This window comes from Channa argus, chromosome 2 (assembly GCF_033026475.1).
Source record: "Channa argus isolate prfri chromosome 2, Channa argus male v1.0, whole genome shotgun sequence".
NCBI lineage: Eukaryota > Metazoa > Chordata > Actinopteri > Anabantiformes > Channidae > Channa > Channa argus.
Genome location: NC_090198.1, coordinates 13,075,980 through 13,095,523, shown reverse-complemented (window position 1 = coordinate 13,095,523; position 19,544 = coordinate 13,075,980). Strand labels below are relative to the sequence as shown.

General features: G+C 39.3%; 1 protein-coding gene across 1 annotated transcript in view; it reads right to left on the bottom strand.

The window, feature by feature from the left end:
• prmt3 (protein arginine methyltransferase 3) overlaps positions 1-19,544 on the bottom strand; it is a 49,370-nt gene that overhangs the window by 27,596 nt on the left and 2,230 nt on the right. The window contains exons 6-11 of the mRNA XM_067495584.1: positions 18,734-18,899; positions 18,107-18,248; positions 16,125-16,190; positions 14,871-14,992; positions 11,167-11,266; positions 722-800 (exon numbers count right to left, since the gene is read on the bottom strand). Of these exons, the coding sequence (XP_067351685.1) occupies positions 722-800; positions 11,167-11,266; positions 14,871-14,992; positions 16,125-16,190; positions 18,107-18,248; positions 18,734-18,899 (675 nt within the window). The remainder of the gene's footprint in view (positions 1-721; positions 801-11,166; positions 11,267-14,870; positions 14,993-16,124; positions 16,191-18,106; positions 18,249-18,733; positions 18,900-19,544) is intronic.

Below are 19,544 nucleotides of genomic sequence, written 5' to 3'. Positions count from 1 at the left end.
TCTATAGGTGGTCGTCCACACGTGCGTTCCTGTGTTTGAGTGGGACAGCTCCCTCATGTCCCAAGAAGCCTCTGAGGGCAGTGTGGTGGAACGGTGGAAGGGTTCCTCGGATGGGTTTAGCACAAGCCATTAAATGTGGTCAGTGGTGGGGATGGGAAGAACCAGGAGAGTGACACACACACACACACACACACACACACACACACACACACGTAGCTAAGGTGGTAGCTAGTGAGGCAAAATGTTAAAGTACAAAACCCAAACTCAACAGCTCCCAGAGTAGAAGGGTAAACAGCACTGACCGCTTTGTGTAGCAAACTGAAATGGGGCGTAATCTATACGCAACCTTCACAAAACAACAATCTGTTAGTCGGGCTTTGAACTTGAAGATAGTGTGAGTGTGCTATAGCACCCTAAAACCCCGACATGGTGGAAGGTGAGTTTGCCTTTCTGTATCGCTGGTGACTATCCATTGTGCTACCTTGACTTTGTGATGACATAACAGGAAAGTGATCTGGAAGCTGAGTTGTGTCAGCTGGATTTTAGTTCAAATGTTTCACTACTCATAGAGGCAGCTTTCAAGTACCTAAGAGTAGCAATTTTTTTTAAACTAACAAGAAAGATGTTCAGTAGCTATAACTTAACGTCCAGATATCCTCACCTGAATGACTGAAAATATTCACAGGCATTCAACGGGTGACAGAATATTTAAGTGACCTACCTGAGCCCCCATCAGCCAAGTACAGGTCTCTGGCATACAGGACAGAGTCCAGCATGGACTCAAACAACAAGAAGTAACCCTGTAAGGAGAGAAAGGAAACATATTACCCCACCATTTTATACAGTTTACTGTACAAAAGTCAAAACCAGTCTGGTATCTTTAGCTGCTTTCACACATGCACTGCAATCTTGATTTATTTATTTTTTTTGTTCAGGAATGTCTGGCAAGTTTTCTTTTTCTATGTGCTCTAAACAAAACGCTCATCTCCACAGCAGAAACCCAAGCTGTATCAGATTGGATGAAGATCTGTAAACAGCATTTTTTTAAGTCTTGCCACAGATTCTCAAATGGATTTAGGTCTGGACTTTGACTGGGTCATTCTAACACATGAATATGCTTTGATCCTGAATATGATCTTTGATCTAAAGCATTCCATTGTAGCTCTGGCTGTTCGTTTATGGTCGTTGTCCTGCAGGAAGGTGAGCCTCCTCCCCAGTCTCAAGTCTTCTGCAGACCAACAGGTTCTAAGATTCCCCTGTCATTGGCTCCATCCATCTTCCCATCAACTCTTCTTCCACATGTTCGCTGTGTCCCCCACATGGCTTGTGGGGACTTTTTTCTTATCCACTCTTCCATAAAGGCCAGATTTGTGACAAGCGCGACTAATAGTTGTCCTGTGGACAGATTCTCCCACCTGAGGTGTGGATCTCTGCAGCTCCTCCAGAGTTATCATGGGCCTCTTGACTGCCTCTCTGATTATTGCTCTCCTTGCCCCGCCTGTCAATTTGCGTGAACGGCCATGTCTTGGTAGGTTTACAATTGTGCCACACTCTTTTCCATTTTCAGATGATAGATTGTTCAGTGCTCTGTGAGATGTTCAAAGCTTGGGATATTTTTTATGACCTAACCCTGCTTTAAACGTCTGCACAAATTTATCCCTGACCTGTCTGGTGTGTTCCTTGGACTTCATGATGCTGTTTGTTCACTGGATTTTAGTTAGGGGTATGAGGGTAAAGGGGACTTAATAAAAAAGCATGCCACACTTTTCAGATATTTGTTAAAAAGAAAAAGAAATAATTGAAAACCATTTATTATTCTCCTTTTACTTCACAATTATGTGCCACTTTGTGTTTGTCTATCACATAAAATACAATACAATAAAATACTTTGACGTTTGTAGTTGTAACTTGACAAAATGTAGAAACTTTCAAGGGGTATGACTCCTTTTGCAAGGCACTGTACATGTGTTTGGATATTCAGGCCCGGTTTATATGTGAAAATGACTCTTGACAGCCACAGAATGAATGCATGCCAGTAGGAGGCTAACAGAATAGATAGACAATTCAGTTATTTTTGTATTCCAGCTGTGGTGGAAGTTTGAATGTGAAGTGACTACGGATCAAATGATGTGCCCGCATGGTCTGCCACCCAACATCCAAAGATTTGCCCCTGGAATGACCTTTTGTTCTGCTCCAGTAGACAGCACATTAACCCTGGTATTATTCCATTAATGCTGAAATTGAGTTTTGTCCACATCTTGTTGGCTTTGACCTGAGTGGCAGATACTGCTGACAAATGTTTTTATTCTACTTCTCTAACCAAAAATGCCTCTCAGTTTATCTGGATCTATGTTTAAAGCATCAAAACAAGAGCACTAGAAAAATCTAACATTTTATTTCACTCTGCATATTTGTTGTTTATATTGTATATAATATTTTCCTTCACAAAAGATTTTTCACACAGGTTAACTAAATAAAGTCTTGTATATGTTCAGGCATGTTTTTCTGCTTCACTACTAATGTTGGCAAAACAACGACACAAGCCTGTTTTTCCTACATTTTTACAAATTTTTAACCAAAATGTCACATCAGAGCAAGCAAATCAACATAAAAAAATTTTTGCTTAAATTATATGTTTGGGAAATGACTTCCAACCACTGGAAGGCTGGACCTTACAAAATAAAAGCAAGATGTAAGCAGGACTTTCATAAATGAAATTTCTAGTGTGAACTAATCAGTATGACTATAATAATTTAAAAATATGGTCTTAGATATGTTTTACAATAAAAGACGGACAGGGCGAGGTGCGGGCCAGGACAGAAGATAAAGAGTGAATGAGGGGAGTGGGTGAGAGAGTTTGTATGATGATGATGGGAAGGTAGAGAGGAAAACAGAGGACGAGCAAGACAGAATGATAGAGAGATAATGCAGTGGCCAGCTGAAGAGTAATCACTGAGATAAGAGCCATATTATTCAAATAAAGACAACATTTAACTTGGAAGAGGAGAAGCGACAAACTACCCTGATTTATAACTCAAAGCTCCAAAATCATCACCATATCTGTCATAGACCATAAGGACAGCAATAATGCTAATATAACCATCCCATCCTCTACAAAGTGATAAAGCGAAGCATTCTCTTTGTTTGTCAACACTGGAGACACTTGCTCAGAACGAAAGTCAAACTGGCAGATCATCAGCAGCTGACCGCTGTAGTCCAGTTGATGTCCTTAGTGGGTCATTTTTAAAACCCTCACAGAGAGTACACCAGCCTCGTAATTTAGAGCCCAATTTCACGGGACACTGCCTCAATTCAAGGAAAGAGGATATGACAGAGAGAGATGCCTGAAAGCAGAGTCAAGTCTTAACTTTTATCATCAACAATGCTCCAGGAATACTGGCCTCTCTACTGCCTTTCGCCTACTGATATGTTCCACTAACCCCCTAATTTATGAATCCACAATGTTAATTACAAAGAACCCAAACAAAATCCACCTCTGTTTCATTAGACTGGGACATGTGGAGGCCAAGAACTGTCATCCCTGAAAGCTTCATCAAAACTACTTGATACACTTTAGGAGTTTTGGGCAGTACTATTTTTAATTTTGGACAATCAATGCACAGACTGCTAGAAAGACTGGTAGAGAAAAGCTATTTAAAAAAAAGAAAGAAAAAGAAAGAAAAGGGATTACTGTCACCACATCAACCATACAATTCTTTAATACCATTTCCAACAATCAATTTGTCTACAGCGTCAGTGTGTAAGGAAACATCTGCATTTAGTGTCAGGCAGCCAGGCTCGAGCAGGCGAAGCTGAGCAGTATAGTCACTGTGCGTTTCCATAAGGGAGACTAATGAAAACCTAATGAGAATGGGCTGGAGCAGCTTATGCACATTAAAAAAATTAGCATATAAAACACATTCTCCTGAGTGGGCTACGACACACACCAACATACACATCCATGCAATTAACAATAAACATCCAAAAAAGAAAAATAGCAAGTACATTTCTACAGCTTTGTTACTTTTGTAACAAATTTTAGCTGTTTGATTCATTCATCAGGGCTTTCACTTCACACAAAAACGATTAAGCCTAAGTAATTTTTTATAAACTCAGAGAGAAAACTTATAATTACTGTTGTTTTCTTGTCTTCAGATGCTAGAGGTAGAGTACAAAAAGATTTTGGTGTGCTGCAATGTACAGACTCCATGTCCATCAACCCTTGGGAGTGTGTCAATAGTACCAAGGAGCATTTTGGTACAAACTCTGCATTAGCCGTTTACACTTTATTCCAGCCTCCAGGTCCTCTCTCTTTCTGCATCCAACACGTCTTCCTCAGTTACTGCAGATCATCATCACTCCCAGTTTCGGGAGGGCAAAAGCAAAATAAAGCAGAGGATGATGTGTATGCATGAATGTGTGTATTTCTGCATCTGTGTGCGTTTGTGTGTGTGTGCATGGGTGGGTGGGGGTACTTCCATGCTTCACTGAGCACTGAAGGCTGCAGCTTTTCATCAACATGCCATTCTATACTAGTCTATAGTCAGATTACACAAAATTAGCATAAACATATCAGACTCATCCGTGTAATAGATTTTTAGGCTTGGTGAGTGTACATTGTGCAAGTTTCAATATCAGCCGAATTTCAATTTAAACTCATGCATATGAGAGATAGAGGGAAAAGAGTGTGTAATAGCCAAGTAATTTGCAATGCAGCTACAAGGCTATTAGAAGCAGTGGCTATTCTGAAACCAACAAGGACATCATGTGGCCGGTACACATTTTATTTAAAATATGCTAATTCTTTTAAGACATCAATTTTTTTCTACACTATGATCTTTTTTATTACAAAGGTCTAGATTCAACTAGATTCAAAGGGTGTGCATGTACCAATTATCGGCATCTCGCTGTTGTTTCCAAATTTTAACATGCCAGGGCTGAAAACCCTTTAAAAACCCACGAAGCACGTGAACCAGTGACCTCCTCCACTCACACTACTTAGGTCCCCAAACACTTCAATGGAGATAAAAACAATTTTATACCTATTAAAGACTTTCCAAATGATAGTAGGTCAAAATTACAAAAAAAACTCTGATAATAAAAAGACTTAATTAGCAGGGTTTGTAATGCTTAGAAAAAATACTTAGCATTTTATACATGTTGCTGTTGCAAAGATTCTCGACAGGAAAATACTTTTTGGAGCAATGTGCATCCTGTGATCAATGGCAAAATTGCAATACTACTGTCGGCCGCTATGTCAAAAATTCTTTACACTGAGTGGGCTTACATACTGTAGACTTAAGTAACCAGGTTACAGTTGATTTCTGATATCAGGGTAGGGCATTAGGGAAACCTGGTTTCCCCAGATAGATTACCTCGCTATGTATACGTGTAACCAGGTTTCTGATTAGGTTTCTCCAACTGCACATTTGTGTAACAAAAGGCTGAAAAAGGAAGATGCAGCTGAACGAAAGAAAAAATGAAAAAAGAAATCATTAACGGGGTGATGCCGCCTCATTTTTAAAATAAAATCTGCATAAAGCTTGACTTATAAATCGTAGACATATAAATAAGTCTGATTCCCCCTGCAGACTTTCTCTGAGCATCCTGGTTATTTAAGGGCATGTAAACGGATTCATAGACATACACCATTCACACTTGCAGAGAACCGATATCATGTCAGCAGCAGATAATCAAAATCTAAGTCAGCATCATAAAAAAAAGCAATGATTCCCTTTGTATGCATTTGCAAAAAAACAAAAACAAAGAGAAGATAAATAGCAGTACATTTAAACTATAAAAATCTTAATACACTTGTATTTAGCAGTGTATTTGTCCAAGCATTCATATTATATTTTATTGGGATTTTATGTGATAGACCAACACAAAGTGGTACACAATTGTGAAGTGAGAAGAGAATGATTGAAATTGTTTACAAATAAATATCTGAAAAGTGTATGGTATGTATTACTTTACTCTGATACCTCTAATTAAAATCCAGTGGAACAAAATAGCCTTCCGAAGTCACAAAAATATTAAGAGTCCACCTGTGTGTAATCAGTATAAATACACCTTTTCTGTGAAGCCCTCAGAGGTTTGTTAGAGAACATTCGTGAACAAACAGCATCATGAAGTCCAAGGAACACACCAGACAGGTCAGGAATAAAGTTGTGCAGAAGTTTAAAGCAGGGTTAGGTTATAAGAAATATCCCAAGCTTTGAACATCTCACGGAGCACTGTACAATCCAGCATCCGAAAATGGAAAAGAGTGTGGCACAAATGCAAACCTACTGTCAAGACATGTCGATCCACCTAAACTGACAGGCCGGGCAAGGAGAGCATTAATCAGAGAAGTAGCCAAGAGGCCCATGGTAACTCTGGAGGAGCTGCAGAGATCCACAGCTCAGGTGGGAGAATCTGTTGACAGGACAACAATTAGTCGTGCTCTCCACAAATCTTGCCTTTATGGAAGAGGGGCAAGAAAAAAAGCCACTGTTGAAAGAAAGCCATAAGAAGTTGTGTAAGGGACACAGCAAAAAGATGTGGAAGTAGGTGCTCTGGTCAGATGAGACCAACATTTAGCGTTTTGCTTTTAGGCTAAAAAGTTAAGTGAGGCAGAAAACCTAACACTGCACATCATCCTCAACACACCACCCCCTTAGCGAAACACGGAGGTGGCAGCATCATGCTGATGTTTTTCTTCAAAAGGGACAGGGAAGCTGGTCAGAGTTGATGGGAAGATGGATGGAGCCAAATACAGGGCAATCTTAGAAGTACGCCTGCAAATACTAAACATACTAAAAATGAAGAACCTATGAATTTTGGAAACACCAAGTAGAAGGCAATGACTGTAGTTCAACTATTTCAAGGCATTGTTTAAATTAAAACAGGATTTAATATGTTTTGCATCAAGAAACATTTGAACAATCTTTTTTTGTGTGTGTTAGGTCATGGTATCTGTGTTAATACCTCTTTAAACTCCTCTATATGGTGAAAATTGGGGTATTTTTGTGAAAAAGTGTCATAAAAGAAAATGATTATCCTACCACTGTAAATATGCCAAAAAACAACAAATGAGGTGGGTCAGAGGGATCAAAAGTAAACTAAAAACCACTTCCTGAAACATTTGAAGGTCTCGGGGAACTATGTAACTATGTACAACCAATAAATCCTCATTAGTACATGGACCCACCTGTGTGTACACATGAATCTATTTTGTTGCATGAGTGTGTGTGTGTGTGTGTGTGTGTGTGTGTGTGTCTCCGTGTGAGACTGACAGTCAGTCAGACTGAAGGACAGGATGACTGATGACTATTACACTCTTCTTAGGCAGGTGAAGCTCCCAGTACTGATAATGAGGCTAAAGAGGAAGAGCTTCCATTAATTTGACTTCAAACCTCTACCGCCAATGATTCAGATTTTCTTTGTTCATGTTTGCCTGTGCCATTATTACTTGTTAATCAGTCTCAAAATTTTCACCTAAATAGGTAATATTACAGAGAAATAAGCACAAAGAAATCCTAAGCAGCAGAAACATTAAGTGTTCAGGGTACTTTTTACATTTAATGTAAAAGACTTAACAGTCAGGGTGGCTGAAGACCAATTTCACAATCTGGAAGAGTTCTCCAAGGAGAGTTACTGCAAACCTCAAAAAGGACTTTTCAGGGAAGCTGGCCTTTGCCTCCACACAAAAATGTTTGAAAACTTTAGATATGATGCAGCTGCAGCATTCTAAGAGAATCATGAAATACTAGTTTAAGGAAGTCAAAATCATAGCATATCAAATTAAGTTTGTCATTTTGTAATAGAGAGTTGTAAATGCATTTTCACACTTGGACCTATCAGCTGACCTATATCACCATTCAGAATTACAGTAGAAATATGATTAAAACGAGTCCTGGACTTCAAAAGATTCATAAAACTTGTCTTTGTGTCTAGTTAATTTGTGTTAAAATATACTTATTTATTTATTGTGGAAGATAATTTGTTAGTTCCAACAGTCTTTCACATTATTGTCTTCTTACCTATTGATTTATAATTTTAATATATTACCATGTTGAGGTTAGTTAAAGGGCATAACATATTTTGGGGAAAAAACGCTAATCCAGGTTGCAGACAGGCGAACACTAAACGTCAGTAGATCCAACTTTATGTTGTATTTTATGTCTGTATGGTGATTCGTAAAAATATGATAAAAAAGAAAATAAAGAACACGCTATCAAACTAACAGGGGCATCATCTGTGATTAATCCAGGAGTGATCATCTTTATTCAGCCTTTTGGGGAACTCTGCTCTGCTCCTCTCCATAAGCCCCCCCCCCCCCCGATCTGGTATAGTCTCTGTTTTGTCCTGTTTGTTTTTAGCAGTACTGAGACACAGAGAACCGATCAATGTTGTGAGTTATGAAATGACAGTAATTCTGCTAAAGGCAGTCTCTCAAACACTGCCACAGCAGACAGACATTCATTTGCCCCCTTCACCACCACCACCACAGATACACCACATTCATCACCCATGTCTGCCTATGAGCCCTGTAGTCACTGTCTATCTGTTCATTGCATCGACTATTACAGCTGGACTTCAGTAATATAATCCTTTGTTTTGCACTAGAAAGCAATGCTAAATCAATTGTGCACATCCCTCACAAAATGTCAAACTGTCATTCTGCTTAGTACATTGTTGTGTCTGAAATTGTGTTCTGGTTTAGTTTACCGTCTCCCTGACATGCATGCCTTTTTCAAATCCTAAAGATTTTTCACAGAATACCTTCACATCAATCAAGTGCACTACTTTCCAGGCCAGGGAACAACATTTTGTATCATAACTGATAATAAAGGAATATAATTCATACTTGAATTAAAGAGGTGATGCTTTTCTTTCAACTCTTTCTCTTGATCCACGAAGCATGGATTTCTAGGCCGTCTACTTATACAAATTTCAGATTAAGTACACTATTCGCTGATAACAAGCCCACAAGAAAGTTAAAACAGAGTTTTTCCCATTCGTGCATCCTTTTCTTTATGTCAATCCTTATTTCCACAAACTTGGGGAGGGAACACAAATAATGTCACTTCCCTGCACTGCAGAATTACTGATTGTTAATCTATTCTTGGTTACAGAATTCCCTTCTGATTATCCTGGCATTTGCTTTGACCCAGTTAGGCCATTCAATCTGAGTGTTTTTGTGTTAATTTTGTTGTACTGTATGCAATTATCTAATCAGTAGAAAAAATAATTTGGGCTTCATGCAGCTACACAGAGGTGGTAATCTGAAAACATTATTACCACAATGTGAAGCCTATTGGGTTTTTACATTTAAACACTAAAATGTACCACATAAGATTTTAAGTTTGTATTTATTGCAGCATGGCAACTTGAGCTTAGTTTCTACACTTATTTTTCTGTATAATATGTTAAGATGTTGCACTTTTTTCTTATTTAATTTTTTATATAGCTCAGGGAATGTATGGTTTAAGGATTGATATTTGTCAGGGGCCTTGTAGCATTTTCAGAGAGGCATATTTGAAATGTACCTCTTATTGATAAATTGATAGGAGAGTGTTGGTGGAAGTGGATTATGTGGAGTTGGAAACTGCCTTTTTGCGTGTGGACTTTGGCTGAGTGGCAGAGTGACAATTGAAAAATATGACATTAAACACAGCACAACTTATATGGCAAACTGCAAGGAAAGGCATCTGTAGCAAAAACATTAAAAATTATTTACTAAAGCCATTTCTTTTTTCTAGTGTCATATCTCACTGAGATTATAAGATATTGCCTGGCTACAGGACAAAGCCATTAAGTTTAATATAGTCTGAAGCCATTTACATTGGCCAGAAAGATTCCTCCAGTGACAACTGTCATCTTTCCATTTTATACAGGCAGATTGGAGGGCAGCTTTTGAAGTCCTGGCCACTCTGAAAAATGTCTGCCATTGGTGCCATGATGAGAAGTGACTGGAGGAGTCTTAGATTTATTAGCACTCTGTGAGCCAGTGCCATCAGAGATTATGCACCCTATCCTTCACCGTTCCACTGGCACGTCACCCATCGAATTTCAATTTCCCTGGTGAGAGGATGGGAAGGCTCTGGCTGGCGACCCCAGCTTGTGACCCTGGGGTTTCACGATAGATGGGGGAGGTGGAGGGAGGACAGATATGGGATGCTCATGAATTAAGGATGACTTCAGCAGTGCATTCAACTTTGGCCGTCCTGCCTGTATCACCACAAAGAATCTTCTTGATAAATGGGCATTAAGGGGATGGAGGACTACTCTTTTTGGTTAGGCATTCGGAGCTTATGGCTGATTTTAGCCTTTTTAAGCCATGTTTAAAACATGCCTTAGTGCAACTAGCATGTTGGATGCTACATGCTCATTGGCCAGTAGAAGACCAAGCTGGGAATCAGCATTGAGTATATGCATAATTTTATCAAGGAGTTTTACTGGGGATTTAGGGATTATACACCTCCATGGTATTTACACCACACTTGTAATCAAACACACTGGCTGCAAAATGGGCCCAAATATTACATATACATCAAGGCAAATTAAAATAAAAAGGTCATTCTAATGGGTAGGAAAGATTAACTCAAAAACATTTTGGCATGTTGAGGTCAAGTGTGGTCTCTGACATTTTAGTATGAAAGATTCTATACAGTTTTTGTACTACTTTACATTGATGATTGTAAGCGAACGCATACACAGGAAATTAAAAGCACATATTAAGCTGCTGATATCTGAAAAGAGGGAGAGACCCCTAGAAAGCTGGTCATTGACCATTGACCAACTGTGTATCCATCTACTACACAAGGACACAAAAACATGCACACAGATGGTTCACCATCAATTTCATAAAAATATAAGTGCCAATATATCTTAAATGTTAAATAAAATTAACATTAGTTTACTAGTGAATATTTTCAAAATGAACTAATATTGGTATAATTTTTCTCAAAAAGGAATTCTATAGTTTCACTTCTTTTTTAATACACTGAAATCACACAGGGTCATTTGGTAGAGATTACCTGCTGCAATTTAGTAAGCTGACACTTGCATTTACTGACTATCTATATTAGTTAACACACATTTCAGTTGGAAGGCTTTGACTTGAATGGCAGTACTCACTACCAAATTATTAAAAAAATGCAAAAGCAAATATGCACTGACCATCCATTCGGAGATAATGATGTCCACCTTCTCCACAGGGAGGTTGATATCTTCTATACGGCCTTTAATCAGAGTGATCTTGTCCTCTAGCTGGTTGGACCTATGAAAAACATACAAGGGTCAAAGAACCTAATAGGATGACTTCCATAGATATTAAATCACCTAGAAATCCAATAGACTGAGGTTTAAGATTTGTCCAGTTTGTAGTAAAACTGTGCTGCAAAAAAATGCAAGTAACTGGTATTTTGTGCACATTGGTGCAGTGGAACACCCTGTAACTAGAAATGTGGTCTTGTGGTTATATGCCTCCACCAACAAATCGGATTGTAATTCACATGAATGATTGTCCATAATCATATTCTAATCACATTATCCTTGGGCCCAATTAGATGAAAAAATTGTGAACAAAAAATTTTCAAAAATAAGAATAAGTCAGCAGTGTTTCCAAATTAGCAACTTTGATGCTTGATTTTACATCGTCTCAGCCACTTTTAGTGACTTATTAAAAAAAAAATAAATAAAAAAACAGGAACATGTCTAGTGAGTTATTGCTACAGTCTTAGTTGACCAAGAAATTCCCTTAAGGCCTTTTTGAGGTATTGTGTTCATTGGCATAATGGGTCCCATGAACACATAAAGCCTATACGCCCACAGGCGTCACAGATGCTGAGGTATCACAACAACCCTGATGTATTATTGACTAATAAGCAAACATTTGATTTAAATATAACAGCAGACCCATACAAACATTAGCATTCAATTAGAGTAGGACATTAGGTGACCTGTCCATTATAAAGCCCCTTTCAGACATGCATTTGAATTCTGACATTATCTTTTTAAAGTTTTTTTAGGAGGGGGTGTTAGCGTGACCAAAAATGTATAAGTGAAACACTGCTGACATTATCTGGACTAAGTCCTTTTAGCCCCCTAGTGCAATGTCCGTATTATGTTCGTGAGCTCGTGCACACAGCACGCTCCTCTGTCCCAAATCATCTGGAGGATTAAAAGATGGTAACATTTCTAACCCTCAACGGCGGCTGTAGTCAAGGGCTAGAACCTTTTCTAATTACATGCACTGCTCCGATGTGCTGTAAACAAAACAGTTTTCCAAATTTTTTATTTTATGTCATGTTGTGCCTCCTGTGCATGCTGCTGTGCATGCACGCGCACAGAAATTGAGCGGATTTTCTTACTCGAGCGATCTAGTAAGTTACATGTCTGAAAAGCCAATCTGGACAATGTCCAAGACTGAATTCTCCTAACATTGTCTGGAGTTCATACGTGAAACTGGCTTAAGTTAAGTACACGAGTTAAATTGTCTTTTTATCTTGGTTCAGGTCTGTATAAACTCTTGGGGAACTTTGTCATCTTTTCCTATGAAAACAACCATCCACAAAGGCTGGAAATGGGGGCAGATGAGTGTCAAGAGTGAACCAAAACAAGTAAAGTCACAGGAAGTAAAAAATAAAATAAACTGAAAACACTAGAGTTGGGTGAAAACTGTTTTTAACATTACACATTGCCATTTGACCGCTTGTTAATATAAGCATGAGGATAAAGTGTGGGTTTAAGCCTTATTGACCTTTCTTTAAGTTAAATAGGGTAACTTGTCAAGGACAATGTATTTGTATCTATATATGTTACAGTGAGCAACTTCCCTCTTGACCCTTGTTTCTGTGAAACTTCCAAACTTGTAATTTGTAATCAGTAATACAATCAACTTGTAATCAGTGTACTTTTTGGCTCTGTAAGTTTCCAGTAATTACTGTTTTGGGGTAAAACTTTACTGTACGGCTGCAGAGGTGTCAGTCTCAGGTAGGAACCGTAACATCAGGGCTAGTGTTTAAATGATCCTTTCTTTCAGAGTAGCCAGTCAGGGTATCAATCTCTGTGAATATTCCATTATCATGACAGCTAATGTTACTGAGGACAGAACAATTACTCACAGCGGCCCAGAGAGCATTTCTGTAGCAGCGATCCTTATCTTGAACTGTCTCTCTCCCCTCTGCTGCATTGCTACTGCTGCTATCACCTCCTCCCAGAATCCAACAGCCCCTCACTCCTCACCCACAACCCCCCACCTCCACCACCTTTCACAAGAGGGAAACACTGTAATCTCATTATTGGGGTAATTTAGAGGACAATGTCAGGACTCTGGGGAGAGAGTCAGTATCTGTGAAGCTTTGTAGGTGTGCAAAGTGTAAGTGAGGGACAGGAGAAGACATCTCATCATCGCAGACCAACCTTTACTACACATAGCTGTTTTTGGCAGTAAATTTACACCTTTCTCCAAGATTCTTGTCTTGTTAACTGTCAACCAACAATTAGATTTTAAATGAATATATTTTACCATTTTACTCATCATTCTACACTCAAAGACAGAGAAAACAAGGTTTTAGAAATTGTTTGCCAATTTATTCAAACTAAGAAAACTAGAATCTAATGGAAAAAGGTATTAAGAGCCTTAACTTACTATGTGGGACAATTTTGTATCTTCTATAAATATATTCAAATAACATCCTCCAATAATAACAATTAAAGCTCCTCTATGTAAAACATTGTCTTTTTTCCCCGAAAGTGCTGTCACATTTCAAAGCATTCTATTAGATAATCTATCAATTCCAGCCACTTAAAAAAGTATTTAGACATTATCCATTAAGGAAGTGACTGTGAAGGAAGGAAGTCACAGCTTTTCATTTAAGCTACAGCTATGGAGTGGAGACAGGAGATGGATGCTCCTGCGCAACCAACAGGAGCCACTTTAATTACAATCCTGATATTAACATCAAGAGACGGACACACACACACACACACAGCTCAAACTCACATACACACACAGACATAAGAACTCACAACCCAAGCAAACAGTAGATGTACAGGGAACAAAGGTTGGAGTCTGTGCATGTTTCTGTAAGTAAGTATGTGTGTGTAAATTTGTGTGTGAGTGTGTAAGAGGGCGGTGGGGTGACAACATCTTTCTTTAGCTGAATCTTCAGCGCTGGCAAACCTGTGACATAGTCTGCATGACAACACATACTCCTACAGCGAGTCAGTGGTCTGTAAAATTAAAACATCCTATTCCTTCAGCAAACCCGTTGTTTCGCTCACACAGCACTATCTTACATTACGGTAATAATACCAGTCATAATGGCCCCTAACTCAAAAATGCATTTTAGAGGCAGGGGTGTGATGCACACAGTGCTTGCAGGTAGATGTACGGACAGTGGAGGCTCTGGTGGAGGCAAATGGTCTCTGTGGAGAACCAGCTGCTGGAAAACTAGAAAGACATAGTAACTCAAACAGGACTGAGGACTGTATTAAAAAATACCAACAGGGGGTCATCTACATGTTTGTGTGTGAGCATGTGTGTGACTGCAGGTATTGGACTGTAGCTACTGCATGGAAGAAGAGACGAGGGACCACAGGAGTAAATTATGGGCATCATGGCCACACAACTGACAGCATCTCTATTGAAGTCAACCAGCTGCAACAAATAAAAGGTGACTGGAGGTCACATAAACCTCTACTCCCACAATACTGTGCTGAAGACAAAGGGACGAGCATGTGCCTTCCCTCTTGGCTCTCAAACAACCACTATAGATTACATGGGAAGGTTCATGCTGACCAATGTACATATGAAAACCAGGTTTTAAAGAAAAAGGGATTGTAATGTGTGTGTGTGTGTGTGTGTGTGTGTGTCTCACCTGACTATGTCCATGGCCTGATAGATGATTTCTGATTGGTCAACTGCTATAACCTTCTTGGCCCCGGCTCTTGCTGCGAACATGGACAGAATGCCAGTCCCACAGCCCACATCGAGCACCACCTAGAGGGCGGGGGGAGGGTGTAAATTACCCCAGGGCTTACAAATATGGAATGTTCAGGAGAAGCCTGCTCAATTTAAGGGTTTAAAATGCTGCCATGAGCAATGGAATGTAACTATGTTTACCTTTACAACAAACTATATAGAACCCATTTTATTCAAAATAATTGTAAACACAGCTTAAGGTTGGGAAATGTGTTGTCTTAGCAGTTAAAATGCCAATCAAAACTATGTAATTACAATACTCCTGTTCATTTCTTTACCCACTTCTATACTATTTTTTTCAGCTCGAGACAATGTTGTTGTTGACTTAAGTTTTCAAACACCTATTTTAGGTTTCGGTTAATTTTTGGCCTCCAACTGGTGTTAAATGATCGCAACCCTGGTGCAGTGACATTACACCCATCTATATATAGCATATGTTTATCTGTGTCTCTATTTAAGGGAAATATACCTTCCTTGAAGGCATCATGCTGTCTTTATTGGTTCACAGAGGGTCGCCAACACAGTGCTGACACAATGCAACACCCACCTCCTCTCTCCTTTCTCCATTTTTCTTTACTGCTCGGCTACATTTATGCCTCTTCCTCACCAAAAGTGTGTTGAAACTAGAATATCTTGTTTGGTTCTCCATCTACCGCTTGCTATACAAGGTGACATTTCCCTCTCTACCGACAGCACCACTCTGTGGTAAGGCACATTCCCATCGACACATCCTGCCTACCTCCTCTACAGCCTCATCCCAGCACTAACCAGCAGCCGCCCATATAATGGATGGTCATGATACAGGCCACTGCTTCCTGCAAATAAAGCCAATTGAAAACAGAGCGGTGGTGTGAGCTGGAACGGTTTTAAAGGGTGGGGGTTTATGGTGAGGGGTGGGGGTTTATGGTGACGGGAGGGGTTGGGGGTTGGTGCGTCTGTTATCGGCACACTGCAGTCAACACCTGAAGTGCTTATGAAGCCAAACTGTGTTTTAAATCAGACACCATCTCATTATTATGGTCATTCCTGCAAAATTCACACCCCTATCCTGTTAATAGGCTTCAGTGTACATTCAACCACCCAACTTGCATAAAAGTACGCACACACACGCACACACACTTATCAGTTTACATTTGTTTAGTCAGCTCACCTTGTCTCTGAACACATCAGGGTTGTGGTACATGAAGTCTCGGTAACTCTCTGTGCGCACTTTATCCTGTGAACAGAAAATTTTCAAAAATAAGAATAAGTCAGCAGTGTTTCCAACTTAGCAACTCTGATGCTAGATTTTACATCGTCTCAGACCACTTTTAGTGACTTATAAAAAAAAAAAAACATGTCTTGTGAGTTATTGCTAAAATTTTAGTTGCCCAAACAGCAGCCAGAAAGAAGCCTGTTTAGTTACAGAGTTTAGTAACTTCAGTGATTTCCAAAGTTTGGATTCACAATTCACTGCACAATGTACAATAGCAATCTACATATTAGTAGTTTTAGACACATATTTATGACACCATAGCAGCATAAGATATACCTGACTAATGAAAGGTTACAGCTATGTAGAGTTTGAGTTCATTTATTAGTAATTTGAACTTTGAAATTTTTTTGTCAATATAGTATTAACATCATGATGTGATGGATAAACAAGTAGTTTCTGACATCATCTAGCATGTAGCGACCTTTCGAGTAGGTTTTAGTTACTTTATATTGAAAACAGTTAGCAACACTTACTATTGTGAATTAAAGGGAATCTTCTAAAACCTAATTTCTAGCACGTTTTTGCATTTCAAGTTGTACACCTTATTTTGTTTGTATTTGGATGTTGTGATATAAAGTTGAATCAACATTGGCCTCAAACCCTTCAGGTCAGAACTCACAAATTGAATATCAAATATGGTCAGAATGGTCAGCACCTCGTCTCTGGGGGGGGGGAGAGAAATCTACTACATTTAATTTACAGTGGAAAATTAGGAAGTTTTTTAAAAGAATTTTAGCAAGAAACATTTTAATGATTTGAATATATACTCCAAAGAGTCCCACTTATTCAAGAAAAACATTTAAAACTATAGCACCATTTTACAATTAATCCAAATCAGTTTTACTTTAGTATCATGTCAAAAATGTCTCTCCCTGAAATCTTCTATTGTGGTAAAATGTCAAACAGCATATACAGTTGGGGTTTAAAGATAAGAGGAAAACACCAAACTGCTATTTGATAAATAATTTAAATATTGTTGGTCTGCGGTACTAACTCATGAGTCTCAACGTGGCAGTGTTGCGCTGTAGAAAGCAGATGATGAGCTTCTTGTCATCAAACTTGACTACAGACAGTTCTTTATGTTTGGGTTTAATTTCACCTTTCAAGACTGCTTCTATTGCCATTTTTAATCCTACTCCAATTCACGCACACACCTCCTTCAGGTCTCAATTCATGCCAGGCAGATATAAATTAAAATTTGATTGATTTTAAAAGGAAGTGAAATACATCGAAGAACGCAGACATCATTATACCCTCTTCTATACGTTATCTCACGCACACACACACATCAAGTGCGTCATAGATGATGCACTTAAAGAGTTGACCACATTCTACCGCAAAGCCCTCCATCACGTGTTCTTGGCCCCTCCTGAGGCTCTAATGGAGTTTACAGCCTGACGCACATTCACACTGCAAAACTTAACAGCGCTTAGCACCAATCAGGACAGGAATATATCTAAGCACTGCGGTAAGTAGAACAGAAAGGGAGGAGAAAGAGGTGACCCTTCCCCCCTCACACATACATACATACATAACCCCCCCCAGCATGCTGACACTTTCAGCGCATAACGAGAGTTGAAATTATTTTTCACAATTCTAGTATCTGCCTTGCAGCAGCGATGCCGGGGTCTCACATGAGGACTCAGCATTTATTGCTGATTTGTCATTTTTGAGAATATGTCTTGTCCTCACTATTAATGTGCACATAAAGATGATCGTTTTCATTTACGTGCCACATTGAAACCTTTCAGCCAAGACATACACTGATGAACCCACTTTTGCTTTGCAGAGATTGCTGTGCCTGAGGGAAGTGACTCACAAGGCTGTGAAGAGACCTGCAGGCCTGGTCAGTGTGTGTGTGTTTATGCAACCCACACCTTCAGCATCTCCTCATGTATGCCATAATGGCCGTAGGAGCTAAAGTAGGCCTCGTCTTCGTCTTCTCGAAGCTCGGCCACAGTGCCCAGGTTACCCGATCGGTTGGTTTCTGCATTTAGCACCAAACCCTGAGCCAGCAGCCTGAAACACCACGAGACAGATGTGAGTTTAACTTCTCTTATTAGGACAAGGGACAAAAAGCAGCAAGCAGAAAGCACACACAACCTTCATGCAGCACGAAGCAGTAAATGGAGGAGATAGGAAGCATTCATCTTTCTAACTCTGTTCCAACCCTCCCCAACCTCACTCTTTCTGTAATTTTCCCTTATTGCCACCCTTCCTACCTCCCCTCCTCACTTTAACCTCCATGCTGCAATGGAATTTTCCCTTCCCTTTTTTTTAAATCATCCCTCTTCCTCTAAACTTCTTCCATAAGGTACTCTAGGTGATGTTTCTGCAATAGTGAGTTCACTGTATCCCCCTGCTGGCTGCATTGAGGAAGTACATAAGTACAGAAACACCAAGTCCATTGCAAACTCTAAAGAACATACAGAAAATGACAGGATTGATAATAGGACAACATTATTATCACCTAGTGGTAACAAAATAACTTTTAAATAACAAACCTCAGTTTGTGCAGGTCATCCATGGCTCTGGCCAGCGCTTCCTCTGAGCGATGGGCTCGCTCCTCAGCAGCCTGTGCCCTCTGGAGCAGTGCATCATGGGACTCAGGCCCAGACGATGAGCAAGCTGACACTCTAGACTCCTCACTCCCACAAAGCTCCTCTAGGTCTGCCAGAAACACAAAAAAGAGGAGACAAATAAAAAGAAACTCAACACAGTGGCACAGGAATAAAAAAGGATTAAAAGGATTTTGTATATTTTCTCTTCCAAATATTTGTTTAGATGTTGCACTGTTGTATATGCACAGACCATTATACTTAGAGTACAAAGACATGAACTGATGGTCTGACAAACTGCTTGAATTCAGTCTGTTAGATCTCCCAAAGGTTTTAAAGACCAACAGGTTGTTGTTAAAGGTTTCAAAATTACAATTAGTACACTTATAGTGTCCAGTGGGCTTTAACAAAAATTAAATCGATAAAAATAAGAAACTATCAATAATTGACTGAAACATTTGAGTTATTTGGAGACACAACTGTGGAGGTATTTTAAGGCACACCTCAAACACACTGCTTCCTTTTGTGACGTCATGGGAAAATCAAAAGAAATCATATATATATCAGGGAGAGAATTGTGGACTTCCACAAGTCTGATTCAACCTTGGGTACAATTTCCAGATGCCTGAAGGTGCTACGTTGATCTGTTCAAACTATTATATGCAGGTGTAAACACCATGGGAATGTCCAGGAAGGAGAAAGGTTCTGTGTCCAAGAGATGAACGTACTTTGGTGCGAGATGAAAAGCAAAACAACT